The following is a 27,830-nucleotide window of genomic DNA, read 5'->3' as shown; positions in this document are numbered from 1 at the left end:
CTAAGCGCGCACCCCGGTCGCCGCTGTGCACCCAAACAGCGCCAAACCAACAGCGGGGTCTTCCGGGAGCCTGATCGGCCGCAGCTCTCGCCCCAGCCAACCCGAGCGTGCTCCCGCCAAGCGCGGAGAAGGGCCTCCGGACTTACGACAGAAGGTGGCGTTCCTCCAGGACTCCACGCGGACCCCCAGAGCCTGACACGCGTCTGCATAGGCCTGCAAGCTCCTGCAGAGGGCGCCGGGGTCCAGGTGCAGCGCGCACTGGTCGTAGAGGCAGCTGGCAAAGTGCCCGGCCGGGCCAAAGGCGCCGTGGCAGTGCCGAAAGGGTCCCGTCACATCCGTGATGAGGCCACAGAAGCTGCTGCTCTGGGCCACTTCCTTCTCCGCCTCCGTGCAGGTCGGCTCCGACCCTGAAGAGCAACTGAGAGACAAGAGCGCCACGCTGACTGGGGCCCAGCGCTTCGCATTTTGGGGAGAACGCGTGGGGAAGCTACAAACCTGGTGCTGTTTGAGACCTGCCAGCTGACGCCCAGGCTTGCGGAGTCCGGCTCAAGCCCCCCGCTGGGGTTCTGGAAGTCGTCCGCGGGGTTCCCGTTGTAGTTTCCGCACAGCCCGCACACCTGGGCGCGGTACGCACTTGGGAGCGTCAGTTCCACTTGATGGTCTCCGTCAAACTTGACTCTCAGCCCAAAGTCCGTGGAGACCACTCTGTAGAAGCCACTGGACCGGACCTCCACACCCGGTGCCGGTGAGGCGGGGACCGTAACCTCCGCCCCGTTGACCTAGAGACGGGTTTACAGGCGTTCACGGACCGCCGTGTGTTCTGCCTGCCCCACCCCGCCGCAGGCTCCTGGTTCCTGCCCCACCGACACATACCTTGACGACTCCCCCCTTCCCCAGCGTGATCCGGACGCCGGAGACATCGACGTCCACGCTCTGGACGTAGGACACCTGCGTGTTGCCCCCCCTGTGCTCGTTGGTGGCTTCCACGTTGAAGAAGGGCAGGGAGCTGTTCTGGCTGCACAGCCGCGAAAGGGTGTAGGTGCAGTTCCCCATGAAGTGGTGGGTGTGCTTGTCAAAGGTGTAGTAATGCGGGTCTCCGGACACCAGGCAGGACTCTGTGAGTGAGTGAGAGAGAGGGGTCAGAAGCAGGCTCTGGTCCCACGCTGGACACACCCCTTCCTCAGGTCAACCTGAGGAATCCGTTCCCTCTGGGGCCCTCGGTCCCAGGGTCTCCCCCCAGCCCGTGTCTTACGACGGGCACTAGAACAAGCTCCGCCAGCGAAGGCCGGAAGGGGAAAGCTGCCGTGTAGGAACGGGCACCTAAGGACAGCTGAGGAGATCTCCAACTCACCTGAGCTGGGCAGGGCTGGAGTGTTCACAGGGGTGGTGGTTGGTTCTGCAGCAAGAGAGAAGCGCAGTTATCCTCTCGCCTGGGCTCCTTCCACGCCCTACCCTGGTGGTTCGGGCTAAGCAATGAAAGCAGCGCCTTTGGAGATCAAAGTGCTGAACAAACTCACCTGGACGTGGAGGGGCTGGAGTGTTCACAGGGGTGGTGGTTGGTTCTGCAGCAGGAGAGAGAATCACATTATTCTTTCTTCTGGATGCCTGCTGCATCCTACCCTGATGGTTCTGGGCAACTAACTGAAGGATAATTTAAAAATGACTCACTCATATAGATTGCACCTTTATAGATTGCATATAGATTGTACATTCAGATGTACACCAAGGCAGGGATTTCCAAACACAACAGAGTTAGCAGACAAAAGGAAGTGTTCAGTGGGAGGTGTAGGTGTGGATGAAGATGCCAATATCTCTTTTTCACCCCGTTAAGCTTAGAGACAGTAGGGAAAGGGGAGCTGGGCATTGTGTTAAGTTTTTCACAGAAACAGTGGGTTCCAAGAAGGGACTGGAAGGACATCAGGGAGAACACATCACGCACCCAGTAGTGCACCCAGAGCGCAAAGGTCAGGGTCAAGAGTGTGGTGGAATGAGCCAGCTGGGAGGGAGGGGGGCACAGCTACCAAGGACTTCGGATGTAAGGAGGATCTGGAACCGGAATTCTTGCCAAGCAAAGAACTGACCCTGACGTCGCAAAATTCAGGGCAGAGGAGCAAACAGCATGGACAGTTGGATTTCACCATGGGAAAAGGGGTCCTTCCACTGATTGCTCTACTCCCCCCCCCCTGTTTTCCAACAACCTCTCCTTATTGTCAAGATAAGCCCCAATAGCATGGCTCACTTGGTGATGGAGGATGACTAAGAACATAAGAAAAACCCCGCTGGATGAGGCCACAGTTCATCTAGTCCAGCTTCCTGTATCTCTCAGTGGCCCACCAAATGCCTCAGGGAGCACACAAGACAACAAGAGGGAAACCCGGGCCAGCAATTGCACTCCGCATGGTGCTCAGTGCGATCGCTGGCCGAGCCTTCTCCAGACCGGGAGGGAAGCCCAAGGCCAGAGAGAGCCTTGCTGCCAAGTGCACCCGACTGGTGAGCTCTCTCAACAGAGGTAAGCTCATTGCCGGGGAGGCTCCACCACCTCCCTCCGCCATGGTTCACACTCCCTCCCCACCTCACACTGCCCCACCCACCTTGTCCACTGTCACAGAAAAGCAGCAAGCGGGGAGGCCAGCACTTGCAGCTGAGCTGAGCAGCCGTGGTCACCTCTCCCCCCTGGATGCCTCCTGACACCCCTGGGGGCTTTCCCCGCCTCCCCAGAGCGTCGCAACGCACAGACTGAAAACCTCAGACGTAGGCACTATCTCCCAGCCCTCATGAGAGAGGACTTCTTCCCTCTCTCTCCTCCCCCTCACCAAGGCCCAACACACTTGTGTTGAGTCACAGTGTCCTCTCCACAGGACTCTCTCTCTCCCCTTCAACAGGACAGGTAACAGGACTATCTTGCACCTTGAACTCTTTCACTTCTCTCCCCCCCCCCATCTTCAGCTAGCAGCTGAGGTTGGCATAGCAGGGACCCCTAAAATCCTTCCCTACAACCCCCTCCCTGATTTCTTTGGAGGCACCAAACACACTTCACATGCAGCCAGCACGAAAGCCAGGTACACTGGATTCAATTATTAGGACCAAGATACGAGCCCTAGAATTGCTCTGCATTACGCCATCTTGTTATTCGGCCCAAGGGCCTGATGTTCCAATAAGGGCAGAGTAATAATTCCCCTAAACCAAAACAGCCCTTTCTGGGAACACTGTAGCAGGGAATTCCACAGACTAACTACATGCTGAGTAAAAAATATTTTCTTTTCTCTCCCCTAATTCTCCCAGTACTCCATCTCAGCAGATGTCTCCTGATTCTAGTGTGAGAGGGAAAAGGAGCATCTCTCCGTCTGCTGTGACCACTCCCTGCATAACTCTTGCTGCTTGCTGGAGGCCTGGATGTTGCTCCGGAAACAGGAGCCAATGAAGGCTGGTGGAGGTGCTTGATGAAGGGGGCTCTGCAGGAGGCAGGCAGGTGGGGTCGGTTGGAGCCCCTGGGCCTGGGGACCCAGAGCCATCTATATAAGCAGCTGCTTCTGGAACTCTCCACAACTGCAGCTGGACTTTGCCCTCCCACTCTCTTCTCCCCGGCAGAAAATCAAAGCCATTTCAAGGGGGCCAAACCCCCACTGAGTTCAGCAGGTCCACTTGGCGAGTGCTTACCGGCAGTGCTTGCTTCTGAGGGGGAAGATGTTGCAGTAGGAACGGTTGACCCTGGAGGAGGACTGGTTTCTGGATGTGGAACCTGGCCTGGGAGAGAGCACAGAGGTTCCACTGGGCTAGGGCCCCACGCAATCCTTTATGTCGCACAGTGGCCCCGTGCAATAAGAGGGCGTTTTCTTATGCTCTGTGCACATCTGGCCCCCATCTCAATCCTGGGATTCTGAGGCCATTCCCCTAATTGCATGGTGGTGGTGGTGGTGGGGGAGGTAGTCTAAATCTGCCCTCTTCGCACTCTTCTAAACCTACTTTAATGTAACAGCAAACTTTCTTCCACCACATACTTACATTGGCCCCTGAACTCTCCATTGCGTGGGGACAGATTTAGGTCGGTTGAGTACGCTCTGAACAAGCCTCTGATGTTCTGAACATCAGAATATGATGAGAGAATAACTCCCCCTCCATATTGGGAAATACAATGACAAGGCAATGCCCCCTTCTTTGTCAGTCCAAAGATAACTCTGAGCATGTACAGAGTGCAAGAACCTACCAAGGCAGCAACCAGGGGAAAGGGACACCTCATCCACTGCGAGCCTTGTCTGATTATCTTGGCCTGTCACGCCTTCCAGAAGGATCTGTCAAGAGACGACATCCCATGAGAACAGAGGAGCAGGTGGGGAGCGTAGGCTGCCCTGGGCTGTAACTGACGGTGCACCCCCTACCCTGGTGAGGGCGTCGTGGGCAGCACAAGAAGAAGTTCCTTAGCGGGATTCAGAAAATGGGACCTTCTTTCCTTCGCAAAGGCCCCTCGCAAAGTGGGCCAGTCAAGTCACTGAACATTCAGGCTGCACTAAATTAGGAAGTCATTAAGGACGACTCCCACCCTCCCCCCAAGACCTTATGGCTTGTGCCACCACCCCCCCATCACCCCCTTAGGCCAGAGTTCCGCGCCCTTTACCTGAAACCTGCCGGAGATGTGCAAATCCACCTCCGCTTGAAGCCAGCGGTCCCCTGTGCTCTCCGAGACTGACCAGACCAGAAGGGGACCGGCCCCTCCTTCCGGAGCCACGTAGACTTTCAGGGCATCTTCCTCGGACGCCACTGCTGTGCGGTACCAGAAGCGGAAGCAGGCCGGCTCCCGGGCGGTGCACCCCGGGCTCACCAGCAGGCCCGTCTCCCTCGCGCGGGCAAAGTGGCTGTCAGCAAAAATGTGGCGACCCCCTGAAATGGAAAGCGCAGGCCCGTCGCCTGAAGGGTCTCTGGAGATCAGGAGGGACCTGCAGCCCCCCGACGTGAGCAGAACAGCAAGGCAGGCAGGGACCCAACCCAGAGCCTGGAAGCAGCTGGAGAGGGCAGCCTTCAGCAGGGGCCCACTGCCAGAGGGACACACCAGCTGGCTCAGCTCTGCTTCCCCCACAGGACGGACCTTCCAGCACAGGGAATTCCACAGAAGTGGACTTCAGGAGCAACGATGAGCAGTGCCACCTGCTAGAGCCGACCCTTTCCAGCCATGCTGTCAATCCAGTAGGCCAGGCAGACCCTGCCGGCGAGGGAAGCGCCAGCCAGGCCGGTCTCCCCATGGTGCATCGGTGCGTAGGGCCCCAGACACAGAGCTAAGCTCACCTGGTGAACTGCAGCCGTCAGTAGCAGGAAGGGGGCAGTCCTCGCTCAGACTCCAGTCAAAATCCCCCAGCACGGACTGCTGCCACTCACAGAAGTCTTGGTCATCGAAGGAGCAGTTGAAGAAGCAAGAGGCTGGAAGGAAAGCAGGGCTGTTGTGACACAGAGGGCTGAATCGGGGATTTCTGGTTTCCCAGTGTGTTGGGGGTGCCGGTTGAAGTAACCGAGAGAGAGAAGTGCTCCTTCGCCCTGAATGCGCCAACCAGAGTCGGGGCTGGCGGGCAAGACGCTGGTGTTTCTGCAGACTAGACTGGGAGAATGGCAGCAGAGGGTGTTCCCTGTTGCTCCCGAGCAGCGGGCATGTCCTGCTCTTCAGGCCAGAGGCACACGCGCAGGCCTGTGGGGAGTCTCACCCCCAGGGAGAGTGTCGCGAACATGCAGGCACAGGCTTCCTCTGCCTCTCAGCACTTCCCCAGGAAACCCCACCCCTACAGAGCTGGAAGAGTTAAGCACACAGCCCTTAACAGGCACGGGGCAAGGGGCGCTGCTCTTCCTGCACTGGCCACAGCAAGGGAGAGGAAGCGCCCTGCTCTGGGCAAGAGGCAGCAGGAGGCGGGCATTGGCCAAAGGACCTTCAGCCGGTGGCGCCAACAGCGACACAGACTGGGGCGGGATCGCTGGACTCACCGCAGACGGTGTCTGCCTCCCAGTCACCCAGGGCTACTCCGGCTGCCTGGCAAGCAGCAGCGTAAGAGCGAAGCAAGCTGCAGAGCTGCGCAGAGCTTCCGCCGGTGGCGCACAGGTCCTGAGTGCAGCTCTCCAGGTAGGGCTGAGGAGGAACGGCAGCATGGCAGGGCGCAAACGGACCGTCGCCAGCAGAGAGGACCTGGCAGCGTTTCTCGGCCGCTTGTTGCTCAGGAGGAGGACAGGCCTCTGGAGAGGCAATGCTGGAATTGCACCTGGAGGGCCAAGCGGAAAGAGGGGATCGGCTCCTGGCGCATGCCGGCGTCACCGAGACCCTCAACTCCCAGGGCCCTTTCAGGTCCACGCGCCCGGCGTGTGCACCAGGGGAGCTCACAACCCACCAACTCCCAAAGGGCCCGGCACCGCCCCCAGGCAGCTCTGCCGACCTGATGCAATTTCTGGGGCTAATCAGACATTTCTGCCTGTAAACCACTTTGAATGCCAAGACAGAGACACGGGACATACGTGAAGGACGTCAATGCGCCACGAAGGTGTTCGGTACTCACGGCCAGTGGTCGTCTGACACCCTCCAGCTGTTTCCAAAGGCATTTGTGTCGCCCACCACCTCTCCAGTCGGGGTGGTGAAGTCGTCCCTCGGGTCGCCCGTGTAGGTCCCGCACAGGCCGCACACCCTTCCTCGGTGGCTCTCGGTGACGCTGACCAGAAGGTCCTGGTCTCCATCGAACCGAATCCGCACTCCCAGGTCCGTGGCGAAGTGCACGTGAGAGCCAATCAACTGAATGGTTGCACCCGGGAGGGACAGTATGGGAGGTCTGGCCAAGACGCCGTTAATCTGGACAGGAGAAAAGGAGGGAACTCCAGATGACCCTCGGCCGAAAAGAACACCTGGCCGCTTTGCTGCGCGAGGGAAGAGGCCTGCGGGTCTTGGAGGGCTCGCTCTGCTTCAAGGGAGTGTCACCAAACTTGAGCATGCTCAACGGAAACCAGTGCCGATTCTGCCTGAATATTCCCCTGCGGCCCTTCTGCTGCTGACTCCTCTGTGCTGCATTTTAGGCTACGCGCTCCTTGCGGCAAGGACCACCCCTCTTGTTCTTCGTAAAGCTCCACCCTCAGATGGAGGTGGGATGTGTCTCTCTGCCTGATCTCTTCCTTCTAATCACCAATATCATCGCACTTCTTCTGCAGCTCTGGGGGATCGTGAAGCAGGAGCAGCAGGGCCAAGCCTGCTCTAGCCTGCCTGTGGCTGCAGAGCCCCTCACACCCAGGTCCCGGCGCGGCCCTGTCAGACACATCCGTGTCTTCACCCCCAGACGGCTGAAGAGGGGCCGAGAGGGAGTGGCTTGCCAAGGCTACGCAGCAGAGGTGAGCTCTGTAAGTCAGAGGGCCTGGTTCTCTGTTCAGGCTCTTGCAGCCCACTCCTATCACCCCCTCCTCACTCCCGTGTGTGCCTTTCCTTGGGGGACAGCCTGTGGACTGGGCTGCTCCAGAGGCTGAGCTGCTGCAAGTCTGAGTGGACGTGGAAAGAGGGATCACTGCTGCCACCAGTACCACCCCCCTCTCGGCCCCAGTCCACCCTCCTCCCTACCCTGTTCCCCACCCTGTGCCTGCCCAGTTCTGCCCACTCAGCACTTGAGGCGGCGGCCCTGCATGCTTTGCGATGGCCGTAGAGGACCCGGCACCGCCAGCAGCGCAAGTCCCACCTGGGATCGACCCATTAGCCAAGCCGGCTCCAGCCAGCCGAGCCACAGACTTACGTAGACGGCCCTGCCCTTCCGCAGCGCAATGTGCAGGCCCTGCAGGGTGACGGCGACTGAGTTGAGGGCTGTCCAGAGAGGGCTGCCTCGGTGCTCGTTGCGGGCCGTGATGCTGAAGGGGGCGGAGCTGTGGTTGCAGGCCTGCACCAGGGTGTAGTTGCAGGCCCCCTGGAAGTGGTGCAGCCGCCCGTCGAAGGTGGAGTAGTGGGGGTCGCCGTAGACGTGGCACGTGGCCGTCCTGGCTGGGTAGCAGCCCCTGAGGCCTTCCTGGACCCTGCAGACCTCTTCGGGGCTGCAGGACAGGGCCACGCACTCCATTGCGCCATTGCCGCCACACTTGCAGCTCTGGGAGCAGTCCTCCGTCACAAAGCTCTCCCCTTGCTGCAGAGAAGAAGAGACGCGTGTCAGGACAAAGAACACCCACCCGAGGACCAGCGTGTGCTGCGGTTTGGCCCCCAGTGCAGGGAGGGGGAGGGCATGGAGAGCTCGGACCAGATTCTGGAGCACAGAGATCCTCAGGAGGCAAATCCCCGCCAGGCAGCAGATCTGACCCTCGTGGCAGTCTCGGAGCAGAGCGCCTTCCCTTGGAGGAGGAGCAGAACCAACGCTAGGGGGAGGAGGGGAGGGGGGCTGTCCCCAAGGCTCCTTTGCCACTCACGAGATAGTACTGGCCGGCGTGCACACAGCCACAGCTGGAAGCAGCCACGCAGTCTCGGCCACTGAGCACCAATCCAGCGTCGCAGGCGCAGTCCTCGACACAGGGTTGACTGCAGTTCTCGGGGGCCTGTTGCTGGAGGCAGGTGGCGGGGCACGCCGTGGCGCAAGGCTCGTAGTGCGCGTTCGGAGGGCACGGGAGAGCTGTAGGGGGACGGAGGGGTTAAAGGGAACAGGCTGTCTGCACGCGCTCAGAGGCATTCACTGCAGACGTTCCAACCCACTTATCAACTGGCTGTTGAACACAGCGGGGGACAGAGGGAGGGCAGAGCCACACGCCCCACCAAGACGCCAGACATTCTGCTGACTGAGACACCGCAAGGAAGAGGAAGGGAAACGTCTCTCCCTGGGGAAAGAGGGCGGGAAAGACCGTCCCTAAGAGCTGAGCACCCCGAAGAGCTCCTGGCTACAGAGCTGAGTCAGCAGCCACACGGACCATTGCAGGACAGTGTCCGTCCCCGAGGATCAGTGACTGCGCAATGCGCTTGAACAGCCCACTGCAGGGACGGAGGGGGCCTCTGAAGAGGGACCCCTTCCCAGCGGTGGTCTGGGAAAGAGGCCAGGTCTGGACGGAAACCAAGCGAAAAGGGGATTGCATCATCAGAAGGAAGCCTCAGGAGGGAGCAAACTGGCAGGGTGCCCCGGCCATCCCAGAACACACGTGACGTCACTCGGACGGGGGCAACAGGAGGAATCTGCCTGCAGCACCGGCACTCACGGCAGAAAGTGGAGTTCCTCCAGCGGGGCAGGTTCACGCCGACTCCCTGGCAGGCGTCGGCGTAACTCTCCAGAGCGCTGCACAAGAGCTGCAGGCTACCGGCACACACGTCGAAGACGCAGCTCTCAAAGAAGCCCGTGGGGCTGATGGCGGAGTGACAGGCCTCAAAGGGCCCCTGCTTGCTGGTCAGCAGCCCACACAAGGCCTCCGTCTCAGGCAGGCAGGGTGGTGGCGGTGGCACGGTGGCTCCCGGACCCCCACAGGAGTCTTCGTCGTGCTCTGCGCCAGGCACTTGCCAGCTCTGGCCCAGCTGGGTGGAGGTCTGGGCTTGCTGGCCGTCGGGCATCATGGAGTCGTCCTGCCGGCGGCCGTCAAAGTTCCCGCACAGGCCGCAGGTCCGGTTGAAGTAGGTGACGGGCAGCCGGATTTCCACCGAGTGGTCGGCGTCGTAGGAGACCCTCAGCCGGAAGTCCGTCTCCAGGGCCACGTATCGCCCGCTCCTGCTCACGGTCACGGCGCCGTTGAGCCTCACCACTGGAAGGGTGGCCCAGACTTTATTGACCTAGGAAAACGCAGTGCCACAGGGCCGAGGGTGAGCTCAGGCCGCCAGGCTGGCGGGACTCTCGGAGACGGAGAGGATCCTGCCGCCAAAGGGAGGGCCCAGGCCCTCCCGCCAAGGAGACCCGGCACTTAGGATGGCCGGGCTGTTATCCCGCAAAGCTCCCAGGCGTCTCGGAGGCGGCACCGCGTGCATCCGGAGCAAGACCAGGGTCTAGGCGGAAAGAGGGAGGGGGGCACACCATGCTGGGGGAGTCGCAGCCTTCCAGCCAATGGCTGCATGACGTGGACGGGCGGGCGACCTCGCACCCGGCCCCAGCACCTCCTGGGAGCAGGACTGCTGCTTACCAGCACTCGGCTGGGGGAGTTCTTCAGGATTTCGATCTGCTGCCCGTACACCTCCACCAGGACCCTCTGGATGTAGGACACGGAGGGGTTTCCGCGGTGCTCGTTTTTGGCCTCGATGTTGAAGGAGGGCAGCCCCGTGGCGTTGGCGCACACCTTGGCCAGCGTGTAGGTGCAGATGCCCATGAAGTGGTGAGTCACGCCGTCAAAGGTGTAGTAATGGGGGTCTCCGTAGGCTTGGCAGACCCCGTAGGTGTGCGCGAGGCACTGCCGGACACCGCTCTGAACCCCGCAGTAGTAGCCCTCGGGGCAGGAAGCGCTGGAGCAGCTCAGCTGGCCGCCCCGACTGGGGCACGTGCACTTGGAGGAGCAGGTGTCATCGGCCCAGAACTCGGCCCCCACCGGGTAGTGCCGGCCCTCGTGCCAGCACCCGCACTGCCCACTGGGCACGCAGGTGCCGTCGTAGAGGAGGAACCCGCTGTCGCAGAGGCACGCTTCCGCGCAGGGCAGGCCGCAGGCGGCAGGAGCTGTCGGGTCCACGCAGGTGGGGGGGCAGGCGGTGGCACAAGCCTCGTAGTGGCTGTTGGGTGGGCAGGACACGGCTGCAGGAAGCAAGCGCAGTTCCGTCAGCTCTCAGCAGCGCAGACCCCGGGCGGACTCCCAAGTCAAAGAGGACGGGAGTCCTTCACCCGCAGAGAATCAGGGCCGCTTCGCACAGGACCGCTCCTAAGCGCACACCCCGGTCGCCGCTGTGCACCCAAACAGCGCCAAACCAACAGTGGGGTCTTCCGGGAGCCTGATCGGCCGCAGCTCTCGCCCCGGCCAACCCGAGCGTGCTCCCGCCAAGCGCGGAGAAGGGCCTCCGGACTTACGACAGAAGGTGGCGTTCCTCCAGGACTCCACGCGGACCCCCAGAGCCTGACACGCGTCTGCATAGGCCTGCAAGCTCCTGCAGAGGGCGCCGGGGTCCAGGTGCAGCGCGCACTGGTCGTAGAGGCAGCTGGCAAAGTGCCCGGCCGGGCCAAAGGCGCCGTGGCAGTGCCGAAAGGGTCCCGTCACATCCGTGATGAGGCCACAGAAGCTGCTGCTCTGGGCCACTTCCTTCTCCGCCTCCGTGCAGGTCGGCTCCGACCCTGAAGAGCAACTGAGAGACAAGAGCGCCACGCTGACTGGGGCCCAGCGCTTCGCATTTTGGGGAGAACGCGTGGGGAAGCTACAAACCTGGTGCTGTTTGAGACCTGCCAGCTGACGCCCAGGCTTGCGGAGTCCGGCTCAAGCCCCCCGCTGGGGTTCTGGAAGTCGTCCGCGGGGTTCCCGTTGTAGTTTCCGCACAGCCCGCACACCTGGGCGCGGTACGCACTTGGGAGCGTCAGTTCCACTTGATGGTCTCCGTCAAACTTGACTCTCAGCCCAAAGTCCGTGGAGACCACTCTGTAGAAGCCACTGGACCGGACCTCCACACCCGGTGCCGGTGAGGCGGGGACCGTAACCTCCGCCCCGTTGACCTAGAGACGGGTTTACAGGCGTTCACGGACCGCCGTGTGTTCTGCCTGCCCCACCCCGCCGCAGGCTCCTGGTTCCTGCCCCACCGACACATACCTTGACGACTCCCCCCTTCCCCAGCGTGATCCGGACGCCGGAGACATCGACGTCCACGCTCTGGACGTAGGACACCTGCGTGTTGCCCCCCCTGTGCTCGTTGGTGGCTTCCACGTTGAAGAAGGGCAGGGAGCTGTTCTGGCTGCACAGCCGCGAAAGGGTGTAGGTGCAGTTCCCCATGAAGTGGTGGGTGTGCTTGTCAAAGGTGTAGTAATGCGGGTCTCCGGACACCAGGCAGGACTCTGTGAGTGAGTGAGAGAGAGGGGTCAGAAGCAGGCTCTGGTCCCACGCTGGACACACCCCTTCCTCAGGTCAACCTGAGGAATCCGTTCCCTCTGGGGCCCTCGGTCCCAGGGTCTCCCCCCAGCCCGTGTCTTACGACGGGCACTAGAACAAGCTCCGCCAGCGAAGGCCAGAAGGGGAAAGCTGCAGTGTAGGAACAGGCACCTAAGGACAGCTGAGGGGATCTCCAACTCACCTGAGCTGGGCAGGGCTGGAGTGTTCACAGGGGTGGTGGTTGGTTCTGCAGCAAGAGAGAAGCGCAGTTATCCTCTCGCCTGGGCTCCTTCCACGCACTACCCTGGTGGTTCGGGGTAAGCAATGAAAGCAGCGCCTTTGGAGATCAAAGTGCTGAACAAACTCACCTGGATGCGGAGGGGCTGGAGTGGTGGTTGGTTCTGCAGCAAGAGAGAGAATTGCATTTACTCTTCGTGCTTTAGGCTCAGTAGCTGCCCAGAATGCGGGGAAGGCTCTTCTTGGCAACGGAACTTCCCAGGTGACCATACGGGTCTCAAGGGACCATAGCGAAGGAGGTTGCTCCCCGGGACCCCTCAGTGTGGTGCTGAGGGATACCGGAAGCCGAGGCAGAAGAGGCCCAGGTCCCCCCACCACTTTGGACAACCAGCCTCTGTGCTTCCAGCCAGACGCCAGGACTGAACACGTTGCAGAGGCTTCCCCAAGTAGGGCATGTTTGAGCAGAGACATGTGCCCAGTTTCGAGTTCCATGTGGCTCTCCTGCTGCCGCCCCACTGCACCTAGGAACAGCCCCATGGAGCAGTGGTGCCTGGGGAGCCTCACCTGAGCAGTATCCGTCCACTACGGAGATGTCGTCCACAGCCACGTCGCTGCGGTAGTCCTCTCCCCGCACGCCTTCCAGGATGATCTAGGCCAAGGGAGGAATTATCTTGGTCAGAGGAATTCCTCTGGCTGCTGGCCAGGCCAGAGCTCCGGCCGCCAAGTCCTGGCTCCCTTACCTGCACGCTTCCTTGGTGAGCCACGCTGACCTCCGCCTTCCACCACCGGTTGCCCTGGTTCCCACTGGCAGACCAGATCAGCTCAGGCGCCGCACTGCCGGAAGCCACGTACACACGCAGTGACATTGTGCGAGCCACGCCGTACATGTGATACCAGAAGCGGAAGCACTGGGGCTTGTGGGAGGAGCAGGTGGGGCTAACCAGGTGCGCCACGTCCCCTTCCTCGGCTCTGCTGCCGTCCAGGTAGATGAAATATCCGTCTGAAGCAGACAAGCAAGTTAAAGGCGGCTGGAGGAGGAAAGCACTTGGCTTCCCAAGGGCGGCCCAGCCACACCCCGCACTGCAGCAGGTGCGTTTAGGGACTGTCAGAGGGATCTGCAGCCACACCCAGGCTGTTTCCCCGCAGGGTCCTTCCTTGGAGCGTCCCGCCCACCCTCACCTCCTGTGGTGTGGTCAAAGGACGGCCCCGTGGTCGGCGAGGGTGTCGGGCCTTTGTGACGGGTCCAGTCGGTGCTGTCGGAGGAGGACTGCCTCCAGGAGCAGAGGTCGGTGTCGAAGGAGCAGGAGAGGTCGCACGGAGATGGGGCACCTGGCGGAGCAGCAGGGAGGCCCACTGTCAGAGGGGCTTCCTTATGCATCCCCTTAATACCCCAAGGCACGTGGGTCAGAGCTAGATCAGCAAGTGCTGATCCCACTAAGACCTGAAAGCGGAAATGACCGGCCCCAGGCCTTTGGGCTGATTCAGCGGGGCTCTTCTTATGTTCTTATGTTCGGGTCTGCTATGAAATCTAGTGCTGGTTCTTGGAAGGTACACCCAGTTACTCTCCAGTTTGTGCAAGGACTGGGATTTATGGGACAATGTTAAATAGCTACAGTAGGGACTGTATTTGGAGCCAGACACATTGAGAGAATATATTTTGTGCTGTTTGCTCTTTTCACTCCAAGTCAGCCTGTAATCTTCACGAGTTGAGTGGTGCATGTGGATTTTGTGTGCTTTGCTCTCGAGTAGCATCCCAGCTCCCTCTGCTGGGCATTACTGGTTACAGCATCCAATCTGGTCAAGTCACCTTTTGTGCACATCTAACCAGATTCAGGCATTTTCTGTCACCCTGCTTGTTGTATTCTCCTCTACCCACTTTCCCCATTTGTTTTAATTATTTTACTTTGGATTTTTTTTAAATAAGCTAGTTAGAGGCTGGCAGAACCTTGCTTTTGTAGACCGCCTTAAGACTAGTAAAGAGTGTGTTTCTTGGTACAAGGCAAAACCATGAGTTCTCCTATTCTGGTTGCTTCTGAAATGCAAAGGTGGATGAGGAGTTACTTACTACAAGGACCGCTTCTAACAGCTACGTTGTCCATGGCCGTGTCTCCATATTCCGTCAATCCTCGAACTGCCTCAAAAGCCACCTAGTGCAGAGTGAAAGCAAAACACTGTGGTCCCCAGTCAGAGAAGCCTCAGAATCTAGAGCCCCTCTTCATTCTGCAGCAGCAGAAGCACTCTGCTGGGTCAGGCCTGGAAATGGAGCCTTCCTCTGACAGGGAGGCTGTGGTGCTGAGGCCTGGGTCTTCAGGGGCAGTCCTTGCTGCGATAGCCACTGCTACATTGAGCAATTGTTCACAGTTAGCTGACTAAGCAATATCTGGAAAACAGTTGTGGTAGTCCTGGGACTCAGGTTCCCAACAGCACCCATTTTCTGCATTCCTTTGCATATTATAACCGCTCAGGGCATTTTCACAGATGTGGCTTAGAATGACCCAAGCTTCCCCTGATCTTGGAGCACCAATGCAAATTTTGGTTAGCCAAAGTGCACACCTGCAGGGCAAATCTCTCTGGCACCAGTTTTCTTTGCCCTGAACAACTATCAGGTGCTTCTAGAGGAGCGGCTCAAAGGCAATTGGACCCTCTCCCAGGAAAATGCTCTCCATGTGTAAAAATGGTGCAGTTTTTTTACACTCTCCATGTGTAAAAAAGATGTGCACTCCATGTCCTGTCCTTTTAAATAAAACCGGAATTCCCACACTTCTGGGTCTGAGAAAGCCATGCAAGGAGCACAGGAAGGGGACTGCTTTTTTCTCCCGAGCGCTGTGGTCTCCACCTCTGGTGTCCCAGGTCGCGCTGCTCTGTTCCCAGTGAGCCCTGAGAAGAGGCCCCTGCCTTGTAACACAGAGTCCCTCTGGCAGGCATTACCTGGATGCGTCTCTCCTTCCCGAAATGCACGGCTGTTAATCCGTGCAGCCAAGCAGAGCTCTGGTTTCCCTTTCGGCTCCAGACCTCAGATTCCTCAGTTTCCGCCAGGATGATGACTTTCAGTTCGTTCAAATCCTCTGAGCCGTGCATGTGATACCAGAAGTCTATGCACACTTCTCCAGAGACCACAAGCACTGGGCTCTCGAGTCTGTTGGTGTCGAATGGAACAAGGTTGCTGGCTTCCTGGTAGATGAAGTAGCCTCCTGAGAGGGGAAAGAAGGGACACCAAGGTGCAAAGCCTGGGCAATCTCTGTCCAGAGCACTGGCTCGGAGCTAAAGAGCAACCCTTTCTGGAATGGAGCATAGTAATGCTCCACTTCACCTTCCTGCAGCATTTCTTCTGCATCACCTTCCTACACCATCTTCTGCATGTCCCTGTGACTGCTGGTTTATTTTGGGATGTCCGAAAATCTCACTTTTAAAAACAGAGCTGAACAGCAGCACCCTCCTGGTCAACTGGACAGACAATGTGCTGTTTTGGCTTTTCAGGGCTCCTGTGCTGATGAAATTGAACATCCCCTTCTCAACAGGCCTGGGGGCTGCAGGGGCTGCATCAGGAGTCGGCAGTAGCTGAGGACCCTGGACTGGATTGCCAGCACCAGGGGCAGTGGTGGCAGGCAATGGGGACCATGCAGGGGCTGCAAAAGGAGGGTGGAGGTGAACCTGCTGCCTTGCCTGTCCCCTCCCCCTGCCACCATTCAGCAGACCATTTGCACTTACTTCCATCAGGGTAGTCACCCTCTGGGCCTGTCTCGGGAGTGGGAGTGGCATGTTTGGTGCGTATCCAAGTCCCTTGGCTAGAGCCACAGATCTGTGTCCAGTCGCAAAAGGGCTGAGAGTTGTTGTTGAAGTCACACCTGGTCAAGTAGTCTAAAGTACAGAGACAATACGGAATGATAAACAGGTGTGGCTTGGTGGGCGGTAGAGCAGGTCTGAGAGCCAAGGGGGAGGGGCCTACCTGTGCCAGGGTCCCATACTCCTGAACCAGTGACAAGGTTTCTCCGTTCAAGCCTGCAAAGAGAGATTGACTTATTTCCTTGATGGCTTTTGCACATTGACATCCTGCCCTTCCATATTGACCTCCTCCAGGTCACCCAGCAAGCTTTCTGGCTGAGCAAGGGATGAACCCAGGTCAGGCTATTCCAAAGCCAACACTCTAACTACTACACCACACTGTCTAGCACATTGTACCAGATCCACTGCTGCAAATGGATTTGATCACTTTTAAGCCCTATGGATATGGGCATCATTGACTCATAGCCTGGAAGCTACAATTGTTAGCAGAGAAGGTTCCTTAATGACCTGCTGCAAAGTAGGAGACAAGCTTGATGACTCATTTATGGAGTAAGATCTGGAAGAGAGTCAGTGGTTATACAATCTGTTCAGCAGAGAGAGAGAGAGAGAGAGAGAGAGAGAGAGAGAGGTTCTCTCAGGCCCAGAACTAATATGCAAAAACCCACAACTCACTTGGAAATCAGCATCTGCTATGGAATAACTGCATGTTTGGATGCAAAACCCACAAGTATTTCCTTATCCATAAGTTTTTTCCCCCAGGGAACAAGCCAAGTGCCTGCTTCACTTTTTAGTATGCAAGTGCCAAACCTCCCACATGGGTTTGTGGTTGTCTGACTGCAGAACCCATGTGGCTGTTGATAGCTGTGAGTTTGAGCTCTTGGAGGAGGTGAGCCCTCCTGGGCTGCAAAACTTGTCCCCTCCTTGTCTTTGTTAGCAGAGCTGAGGGATTGAGCAGCCCCACACATTGTAAACAGGCTTTGGTAAGAACTTTACTGGGACAAGACCAGGTGCTACAAACAAGCATTATGAAGGCAAAAGGCGAAAAATTCTTGAATCTTTACAGAGCCAAATGTAGGCTCTGTAAAGAAAGATGAAACCACCTATCACGTTGTAAGTGAATACAGCAAAATCACAGAGTGTGTACAAAATCACCACAGTAAAGTCACTGCTCTGCTACACTGAAACTTGTGCAAGAAACATGGAATAACGTGGGTAAAGAAATGGTGGAAGCCAGGCCTGCAAAGGTGGGAGATAATGAGCAGGTCCAAATCTTATGCAACTTCATAAGAATGTAAGAACATAAGAACAGCCCCAGTGGATCAGGCCGTAGGCCCATCTAGTCCAACTTCCTGTATCTCACAGCGGCCCACCAAATGCCCTAGGGAGCACACCAGATAACAAGAGACCTCATCCTGGTGCTCTCCCTTGCATCTGGCATTCTGACATAGCCCAGTTCTAAAATCAGGAGGTTGCACATGTACATCATGGCTTGTAACCCATAATGGATTTTTCCTCCAGAAACTTGTCCAATCCCCTTTTAAAGGCGTCTAGGCCAGATGCCGTCACATCCTGTGGCAAGGAGTTCCACAGACCAAACACACGCTAAGTAAATAAATATTTTCTTCTCTCTGTCCTAACTCTCCCAACACTCAACTTTCGTGGATGTCCCCTGGTTCTGGTATTATGCGAGAAGGAAAAGAGCATCTCTCTATCCACTCTAGCCTTCCCCTGCATGATTTTGTATGTCTCAATCATGTCCCCCCTCAGGTGTCTCTTTTCTAGGCTGAAGAGGCCCAAACGCCGTAGCCTTTCCTCATAAGGAAGGTGCCCCAGTCCAGTAATCATCTTAGTCGCTCTCTTTTGCACCTTTTCCATTTCCACTATATCCTTTTTGAGATGTGGTGACCAGAACTGGACACAATACTCCAGGTGTGGCCTTACCATAGATTTGTACAACGGCATTATAATATTAGCTGTTTTGTTCTCAATACCTTTTCTACTGATCCCAAGCATAGAATTGGCCTTCTTCACTGTCACCGCACATTGGGTCGACACTTTCATCGACCTGTCCACCACCACCCCAAGATCTCTCTCCTGTTCTGTCACAGACAGCTCAGAACCCATCAGCCTATATGTGAAGCTTTGATTTTTTGCCCCAACGTGCATGACTTTACACTTACTGACATTGAAGCGCATCTGCCATTTTGCTGCCCTGCCAGTTTGGAGAGATCCTTCTGGATCTCCTCACAATCACTTCTGGTCTTCACCACTCGGAAAAGTTTGGTGTCGTCCGCAAAAGTAGCCACCTCACTGCTCACCCCTGTCTCCAGGTCATTTATGAAGAGGTTGAAGCGCAACCTCTTCAACCTCAACTTCAAAATGGGAACACATCACACCAGCTACAACAGTAGCTGAGAAGAAACTATTGATCAATAAGCAAGAAGCAATAGTTTCTAAGCATCACTCCTCAATTTGATTATCTCCTGGACTGGCCACATCAATAACCAAATTGAGGAGAAACAACTGGAAAAGATCACAAAATACAAGGACCTGGACACTGAAATACCATACCTCTGGGGAAAGAAAACCACCAACCACTAGAGTAATTGCCGCACTAGGCGTAATCCCCAAGGCCCTTGGGAAATATCTGGCTAGTATAAGTAGGAAAATGGTTGAACAATGCAATGAGCCACCCTACTAGGAACACTGAACTTTAAACCAGTTCTGAAACTCTTGGGTAGAGTTCAGACTAGTGAATGCTCAAAAACACAGCTCCAGATGACAACATTGTCACTGCCAAGTTTCAGAAGCCGGAGAGAGGTGCTGCACCAGGTTTCAGTTAAGCCACATCAGTTCAGTTCAGCCACATCTCAAAAAGGACATAGTGGAAATGGAAAAGGTGCAAAAGAGAGCGACTAAGATGATTACGGGGCTGGGGCACCTTCCTTATGAGGAAAGGCTATGGCGTTTGGGCCTCCTCAGTCTATAAAAGAGGCGCCTGAGGGGGGACATGACTGAGACATACAAAATTATGCATGGGAAGGACAGAGTGGATAGAGAGATGCTCTTTACACTCTCACATAACACCAGAACCAGGGGACATCCACTGAAATTGAGTGTTGGGAGAGTTAGAACAGACAAAAGAAAATATTTCTTTACTCAGCGTGTGGTTGGTCTGTGGAACTCCTTGCCACAGGATGTGGTGATGGCGTCTAGCCTGGACGCCTTTAAAAGGGGATTGGACAAGTTTCTAGAGGAAAAATCCATTACAGGGATTATGATGTGTATATACAACCTCCTGATTTTAGAAATGGGTTATGTCAGAATGCCAGATGCAAGGGAGGGCACCAGGATGAGGTCTCTTGTTATCTGGTGTGCTCCCTGGGGCATTTGGTGGGCCGCTGTGAGATACAGAAAGCTGGACTAGATGGGCCTATGGCCTGCTCCAGTGGGGCTGTTCTTATGTTCTTAACTACAATTCCCAGGAAGCCTTGCAGGTCTCTTGTTATCTGGTGTGCTCCCTGGGGCATTTGGTGGGCCGCTGTGAGATACAGAAAGCTGGACTAGATGGGCCTATGGCCTGATCCAGTGGGGCTGTTCTTATGTTCTTAACTACAATTCCCAGGAGGCCTTGCAGGTCTCTTGTTATCTGGTGTGCTCCCTGGGGCATTTGGTGGGCCGCTGTGAGATACAGGAAGCTGGACTAGATGGGCCTATGGCCTGATCCAGCGGGGCTGTTCTTATGTTCAGTTCCAGCTGCACAGTCACACAACCACACAGCTTACAGGGAACAATGCATTCCCATCGCTCTTGGAAATATCCATGCATTTAGGCCATGACCCCTGGTTTGGGAACCAGTGGCTTGGACTCCACGCACCCACCCAGCTGTGCTGCTGACAAATGTATTTGCATCTGAGAGGGTCTCTTAAGTGGTGGGACGAGGAGTCATGGACTTTACCAAGGATGATTTTTCCCTGCATCCCAAAGTAGAGTGAATTTCCAGCAACCCATATGGAAGCCACACTATTTAAAGAAACAGGATGATTTTGAGCCTGCTCAAGCAGGGAAACAAAAGGCAGAGAAACAGCCAACAAACAGATAATACCTCTTGAAAGGATGGATAACGTTGCAAACAAACCAGAGAAAGACATTCAAATATCTCCCTTTGAATACATCCCAGGAGGTTGTACTTGATTCCAAATTTTAAAAAAACAAAACACTGAAGGAAAGACAGGAGGAAATCCATGTGGTCAGCTGGACAAAGGGTCAACCTCTCCATCCTTTCAAGAGTGGTTTGGAGAAGAGGAGAAAGGCAGGTTCGCAGAGAAGCCCACGTGACTCAGCCTTCTGCTCTCAGAGGGAGACCCTTGTGTGTAAGGTGAGGACAGAGAAGGGGACGGAAGAGCAAGTTGCTTACCCTCTGATACTTGTCACGGAGAGGCAGAAGACAACCAAAACACACTGCAGATGTTGAACAGTCTTCATGCTACCTGGATGGGCTAAACACAGCTGTCGCCTGAAGCCTGCATCATAACACAGATCTTTTGCCTTTGCAAGCCAGGGATTGAGTGAACATTGGCACGGGTGGGTCATAGGCTATCACTGAGAGGGCGGAGCAAAAACTCTGCCTGGCCAGGTATGAATAAGCAGGAAAGGGCAGAGAGGTGCTGCCAGGCACATGCAGAGATGCCGTCCGTCCTCCTCACTTTTTCTTCAAATAACACAAAGAAAGAGAGAGCAAAACCAAACTGTGATGGGGCGAAGGCTCAAAACTTTTCTATGTGGCAGTCCAGGATGTTTTCTTTCTTTCTTTCTTTCTTTCTTTCTTTCTTTCTTTCTTTCTTTCTTTCTTTTGGTTATAGTTTTATTTTAAAAGATCAAAGATAAAGGCTGCAATCCTAATACACTTTCTTGAGAGTAAGCCCCGTTGAACAAAATAGTACTTACTTCTAAGTAGACCTGGTTAGGATTTTGCCCTAAAACATACAAACTCAGTAAATTAAAAATACAAATCAGAAATAGATGAAAATAAAAATTAAAAAAGAGAAAAAAAGATACTGAAAGCTGTGTGGCAGGTGCAGAGTTATCAGTCTAAGTTTCTTTGTTGTTCTACAAAATCATATAACATATTGGGTATCGCATCTTAAACAGTCTGATAATTATTCTAAAGTACATTTTCAATAACCAAAAGAAATGAGGGGGAAAATTATATATCATAAGAACATAAGAAGAGCCCTGGATCAGGCCCAGGGCCCATCTAGTCCAGCTTCCTGTATCATAGTGGCCCACCAGATGCCCAGGGAGCACACCCAAGACCACAAGACACTTGCATCCTCCCTGCATCTAGCATTCTATTTATGCAAAGACCCCAGATTGCAACTGGGTTTAACTTGTGCTACTTTATTAAACAAAGTGACCAATTTTAATGCATGAAACCTACAGAACACACCTTCCCTCCCTTGCCAGTCTGGGGCCAGCGAAAAAATGCCATCCACAGGCAATTTGGATGACAGAAAACAATACCTACCCGGCTCTCATGATGAGTGACCGGTAATCTGAGACCGTACAGACCCATCATGGCTTGTGACCTGTGGTGGAGTTTTCCTCCGTAAATCTGTCCAATCCCATTTTAAAGGCACCTAGGCTGGATGCCATCACCACATCCTGTGGCAAGGAGTTCCACAGACTAAATACATGCTGGGTAAAGAAATATTTCCTTTCGTCTGTTCTAACTCTCCTGCCACTCAGTTTTAGTAGATGAACCCTGGTTGTGGTGTTGTGTGAGAGGGAAAAGAGCATCCCTCGATCCAGTCTATCGATCCCCTGAATAATTTTTTATATCTCAATCATATCTCCCCTCAGGCATCTCTTATCTAGACTGAAGAGCCTCAAGCGCTGCACCTTTCCTCATAAGGGAGGTGCCCCAACCCAGTAATCATTTTGGTAGCCCTCTTCAGCACCTTTTCTAGTTCCACTATGTCCTTTTTAAGATGTGGGGACCAGAACATGCTAGGTGTGGCCATACCATCAATTTGTACAATTGTGTTATAATATTAGCTGTTTTATTCTCAAACACATCTGCCATTTTGCTGCCCAGTCTCCCAGTTTGGAGGGATCCTTCTGGAGCCCTTCACAATCGCTTCTGGTCTTCACCACTTGGAAAAGTTTGGTGTCTTGTTTACTTGATCCCTTTTGGTTCTGCATTCGTTCCTTCACAACAACCCTGTGAGGAGCAGTGATCTACATTGGGGCTCCAACCCACAAGGCCAGGCTCTTGCTGTTGCTGTAGGAGCTTGCAAAGACTGATCCTCTGAGGCGACAGGCCCATCACAATTCCGGTTTGTGATGGTCCGATGGAGGCCCTCTCAGCAAATTTCCACCATTACTGGAAGCAGAGCTCCCCTTCTGCTGGGCCAGATCCTTCACGAAGGAGGAAGCGTGCCACGGCTCAGTATTGCTCAAGACATTATCTAGCTGTCATTGGCATCATTTATTCTTTTATAGAAGCACTTGAAGTCTATTAGCCTCTGTACATGGGTACAATGTGACAGTCTGTACATAAGGACTTTTCACTGCCAACTGAAATCCCGACAGGGCAGCAATTTGGTGTTCCTGAGCCTTGACCTGCTGGGTGAGGAGGGGAAGGGCCTGTGCCAGAGCACTGCCAGTCAGTGCCGCCCCAGTTCCTGCTTACAGAGTGACTCCACCATCACCTTTGCTCTGCTGGGAGCATTGGGAGGCAGTAATTCCTTCACGATTCTAATACGCAAGCAAAAAAGGTTATTGCAAAGAAAGATATTTTTGGAGCACTGCACCGTGTGGGGGAGTGGGAAATGTGGGTGTGCAGGAGCTCCTTGCCTCCAGGGTGACCAGATGTCATAACCGACAAAGAGGACAAGGCATCCCAAAACGTAGGACACCAAGAAAAATGTAGGACATGTCAAAACAAAAGCTAAAAACACTTGTAGATTGATTTCATGTGGTTAATTTCAACACTATATTACTTATTAAATTTAAAACTATATTACATAGAATTTATTACACAGAATTTATTAATTACAAGGAGGCTCTGCACTGCCCACTCATAGGAAAAAGGAGAACATTTAAGTTCTCTTCCAGGACACAAGGCTAAAAAAAGAGGACATGTCCTGAGAAAAGAGGGTGTCTGCTTGCCTTGCCTCCCCCACTTCCCGAGGACTAGACCACCCCAACAGTCTTGTTGAGACTGATCATACTTCATGTAGAAATGGAGCTTGTTTTATGCGGTGAACGACATCTCCAGCCAGAGCAGGATGTTTCCGTGCAGAAGGAAGTGACAAGAGAAAAGCCTCAGAGCCGCCACCAGCACTCAGACACGGGGAGCAGGTGACCACCCCATGCCTGGCGGCTCCGAGGGGCTTTGTGCTTGTACTTGTCCCGTAGCCATCTCCCTGCACACCACCCTGCACCGGAAGTCCTTGCTGTTGGGGGGCAACCTTGCAGGGGGGCCTTCCCATTGTCCCTGCCACTTTCCCTTGCTTGGTCAGCCACGGCCCCTCCAGGCTCTGTTGTGGGGAGTGCTGCAGGGAGGAGAGGGGCCGCTGCCCTGGGCGGGACTGAGCATTCTTCAGGTCTGGTTGCAGGCAAGAACTGCACAGTGATTGAATCCAGCACAACGTCAAAGTTTCACTGCCCATCAGCAAGACGAGGCTCGTCCGTTTGGCAGCAGTTCAGCAGTTCGGGCCCATTCCTGACTTTAGTGAGCCGCACCCTTGACTCAGTGCCAGTCTTGTCAACGTGGATGGCCATGCGCAGCGGAGGGGACCCCAGTTGAGTGCACTGTAGCATTTGATGCCGCTCCACCTTTCCCCTGTACCCCCACCCCTCTTTCTCCATTTCCTCCAGCATGTGCCCTCTGAACACGGGCAAAGTTCATGTTCAAGAGATGTCTACTCGGCTTCCTGCCTGGCAATCCCTCTTTTCAGCTCCGTGGTTCAGAGCAATTCCCCCTCAGCTGACCAGTTTGCATGCTGATGACAAGCATTTCCAGGCAACCTTTACCCTCCCAGCAGCAGCGCACAAGCCCAGAGGCCGGCAGTTGGCTGCTGGGTGGCGCCCCCGCACAAGTCTCCCTCCCCCGGCTGCCCTGCAGACTGCTCTGCATGCCCTCAGCAGCCTGTGGAAGACTTTCAGAGGCAGCACCTGAACACTCCTTGCTGCAGCAGGGATCCCGTGCCAGGCTCCACCCCAGTTCCTTTTGCCCAGCCCAGGATCAGCTCCAGCTCCGGAGCCCCACAAGCTTCCCCCCCCCCCAGGGTGCTTCCCTGCGATGCAATAAGCATGTGTGTGGCAGAGACCAGTCTGTCCAAGAAGCAGGCCAGAGAATGAGGGTCCACTGCCACTGCCTGCTCCTGGGGCAATGAGGGGCAGCAGCAGGATTTGCCCAGGGGTGCCGGCTGGAAGAGGGTGGTCTGTGGCTGCTGCACTACTGAACACACCATGAGCTGGGACTGCCAGGCGGTGGCTGGGAGCAATGGCAGCTACTGGCCATTTTTTCACTGCCACGGGGCAGGCACTTGTGAAGGCAGGGGATGGGGGGAAACGGCAAACTGCGCTCTGCAGCTGCCTGACCCCTCCCTCTGCCCCACCCCCGCTGTTTTGATCGGCTCTCTTCTCCTGGGACAGCCCACCTCTTTCTCCAGGGGCGCCCTCAAATGCATGGTTGCTGTGGAGGCCCTGCAAGAAGCAGCAGCACCGCAGGCCACTGCTGGTGTCTCAGTTTCAGAGCAGTCAGGACTGGGCCGCTCAGCTCCGTCTCCAGCCGGATGCCCCCGGTGCTTCCTCCCACCTCCTTCTCCCTCTCCTGGCTGAAACGAGCAGGGTGAGTGGGGCATGCTGGTGCACTCCCAGCATGCCCCACACTTCCTGCTTGTTTCAACTGGAACTGGCAGAAGTGGCACTGGAGCTGCAGGTAGGTAGAAGGAGGCAGGTGGGTCTCCAGGTCACCTCGCCTCACCTGGCTGCTTCCTCACAGAGCAGCAGCAGCAGCATTGTGGTGTGCAACATGTGCAGAAAGGCATGCAGGAGGCTTCTGTTTTCAAAGGGGAGTGAAACAAGCAGAGGTGGGGGTCTGCCCCAATTCAGGCAGCAGGTCCACTCAGAGTGCTCCTGTACCTGAGTGCAAGTCCACTCAGAAAGCCATGAACAGGCTCTCCAAACTTCAGAGCCCACATCTGGTTTCCCTTAAGATCTGTTCAGGGCAGTTTGGACAGTGTCCGCAATACTGTTCCCACAGACACCCCACCACCACCTCCAGCCACTATGGGGTGGGCAATTGGAGCAAAGAGCCCAGCCGGGCTGCCAACCCTCATCCAGGCACCCGACTCACTGAGTGGTTTGGGGCCAATCTCTGCTGCTCAGTCAAGTTGACCTCCTTGGACCTTAATCTCAGGGAGAGACATGCCTTGCTAAGGACTCCGTGGGGGGAGGACCAGGACCATGTGGACCGACCAGACTGGAGCAGCTTTTCCGCCTGTTACTTCCTCATTCGTGCGCCTGACCAAAAGTTCAGCAGGGCCTGGGAAGGAGATAATAACTTCAGCTAATGCCTTGAAGAGGAGAGTTGAGGAATGACCTTGGGTGACATGCACACAGCTCCACTTTCCGGATTCCCTTCCAGTTGCTTCCAAGACTTTGATCACAGAACGTGAAGGGGAATTTCCCTCCGCTGACAATTGGCAGTTGACAGGTTCCTTCCTTCCGTGAAGCTGCACTTTGCTGCAGAGGAGGCCACAGCCTTCTAGGACTCTGCACTCAAGAAGGCATTTTGCACTCACCTGTTTCCTTGTCTCATTCCTGCAGGGGACCTCGTGACACTATACCTGGCAAGCCACATGATTCAGTCGGGGGAGGTGTGATGGTGAAAGAAAGCCAGGGTTGACCCAGGCGGCCAGCCTGGCAGTGGCTGCTTCTAGACTAACCATGTAGAGGGCAATCCTTTGCATGCTCACTCAGAAGTAACCCCACTGATTTGCAGTTTCAAGCCCCAATTCTATCTTTCGATTAGTATATCAGGAATCTCCTTTAGAACCACTGATGTGAAGTGTTGAAGGCTCCTTCCATCACCATGAACGCCTGCCCATGCTGGCCCAGCGAGGTCGGCTGCACTGGTGGGTTGTGGGAGGTTCGAGGCAGAGCAGGGGGAAGGTAGGGGGTGGATCTTGATAGCATGCTGGATCCTATCCCCCATTTTTCAAATTGCTCCCCCCCCTTCCTATCATTGCACATAAGCCAGCAAAAGAGCCAGCATGAATCAGAGCCAGGGATGTGCGGTGGGCAGGTGAGGCAGAGCCTCCCCACCATAGTCCTTTGAAAAGCAGCACCACCGTGTGAGGTGCACAAGCACTCTTTACTCACACACAGAGTGCTTGCGCATTTCACACGGTGGCACCGCTTTTCAAAGGACTACGGTGGGGAGGCTCTGCCTCACCTACCTTCCCACCCACTGCACATCCCCTGTCAGAGCAGACCCATAGGTGGCCAGAAGGCCTACTGAAAAGTAGGTTAAAATGCCCCCCCCCCAGCATGCAGTGTGAACTCCGTTGGTGCTGCTGCTTGCTATGGCGTGATTGCCACCACTTGCCTTTTACCAGACATGGAGAAGACATGGTCGTTGCCAGCCTCTTGCACTCCATGGCTTGCTGAGTTGTCCTCCAACCTTTGCCCAGGCCTGCTTTAGAGTGGCATCACCCTCTCCTGTGGAAATAACTGGCAAAGTGTTGTGGAGGCTTTTCAGAGCCGCTGTGGGTGGGATTTGGAGCATCTTCTGGGGACTTCCTGTCTCTAATTACTGCCTGCCCAAAGCAGCCGCCAGGGTTCTTGATGAATTGCCTCTAAACCAGTCAGTTCTGTGTGTGGTGGAGGAGTTTTAATTTCCAATTTCCTCTTGCTAATATGTTTATTTTGCCAAATGCCACTAATTAAGGGGCAAATCACCCTCAACACTGGACAGAAAGCAACTACAGTCAACCTGCGTCTGACACAAGGGGTCAGAGCATAAAACCAAAACTGCAGAGTCAAAACTCCCTTAAAGCCAACAACTATGTACTATCTCTTTAAGAACTGAAAGCACAGTAGGAGAGACCTGGGAACCAAGGGACCAGCAGCTGCATTCCCTCATTTCAGGCTCACTCTGGGGGATAAAGGAACAGATCTGCTGTGGAGATTCTCTGGCTGCAAACACCTTGAGCTTGACAGTTCAGTGGAATGCAGCTGCTTAGCAGGATTTCACACACACACACCCGGTCTAGAGGCTGGGGACTGACTGCAGGGGAGGGCTGTAGCCTTTGCACCCCACTTCTGGGGTTCCTGGGGTTGCCACCGCTGGCCATGGGGTGCTAGACTAGGTGGCCCTTCCATTTGACCCGGCCACTGGGCTCCTCAGACGTGGCGGATGGAGGATTCTGCCTTCTGCACCAGGATGCACCTCACTTGACAGCAGCATCTGTAGTAATAATAATAATAATCCTTAGCTGTGGTGCCACCACTCCCCACTGCAAAGCCAGCCCCATGCACAGCACAGCTGGTGGGGGCGAGGGACCAGCTGTCCTTCTTGCAGTGGCTTTCTTCATGTCCCCACCAACAGCACAGCCACCATGAGAACTGCTCCTCCTGTGGCTGGACCAGGGCTGCCTCCAGTGCTCAGGCAAGTCAGGGGGGAGGCCTTGGGGAGGGCTTTGTTCTAGGCCAACATGCAAAATGCCGCACCAATAAAAGTGTCAGTGTGTAAAAAGAGGCGTCTTTGCCCTGCGGCTCTCACCTCCGCAACTCCCATGCGACATGGAGATGTCGTCCACGGCAATGTCACTGGCAAAGTCTTCCCCTCGCAT

General features: G+C 55.5%; 1 protein-coding gene across 1 annotated transcript; it reads right to left on the bottom strand.

The window, feature by feature from the left end:
* On the bottom strand, positions 1–27,830 carry LOC136645359 (IgGFc-binding protein-like). Its single transcript, XM_066621585.1, has 27 exons — positions 27,761–27,830; positions 15,889–16,038; positions 15,109–15,371; positions 14,246–14,327; positions 13,360–13,509; positions 12,921–13,180; positions 12,745–12,829; positions 12,146–12,190; positions 11,668–11,909; positions 11,290–11,573; positions 10,941–11,212; positions 10,072–10,670; positions 9,770–9,937; positions 8,884–9,727; positions 8,392–8,591; positions 7,734–8,114; positions 6,525–6,811; positions 5,962–6,233; positions 5,278–5,409; positions 4,613–4,875; positions 3,658–3,744; positions 2,022–2,082; positions 1,518–1,562; positions 1,352–1,396; positions 874–1,115; positions 496–779; positions 1–418 (listed from the first exon to the last, which is right to left on the bottom strand). Exons 1-27 carry the CDS (start codon positions 27,828–27,830, stop codon positions 1–3), a joined length of 6,231 nt encoding a protein of 2,076 aa, XP_066477682.1.

This window comes from Tiliqua scincoides, chromosome 3 (genome assembly GCF_035046505.1).
Source record: "Tiliqua scincoides isolate rTilSci1 chromosome 3, rTilSci1.hap2, whole genome shotgun sequence".
Taxonomy (NCBI): domain Eukaryota; kingdom Metazoa; phylum Chordata; class Lepidosauria; order Squamata; family Scincidae; genus Tiliqua; species Tiliqua scincoides.
The sequence above is the reverse complement of the archived record's forward strand: the minus strand, read 5'-3'. Positions and strand labels throughout refer to the sequence as shown.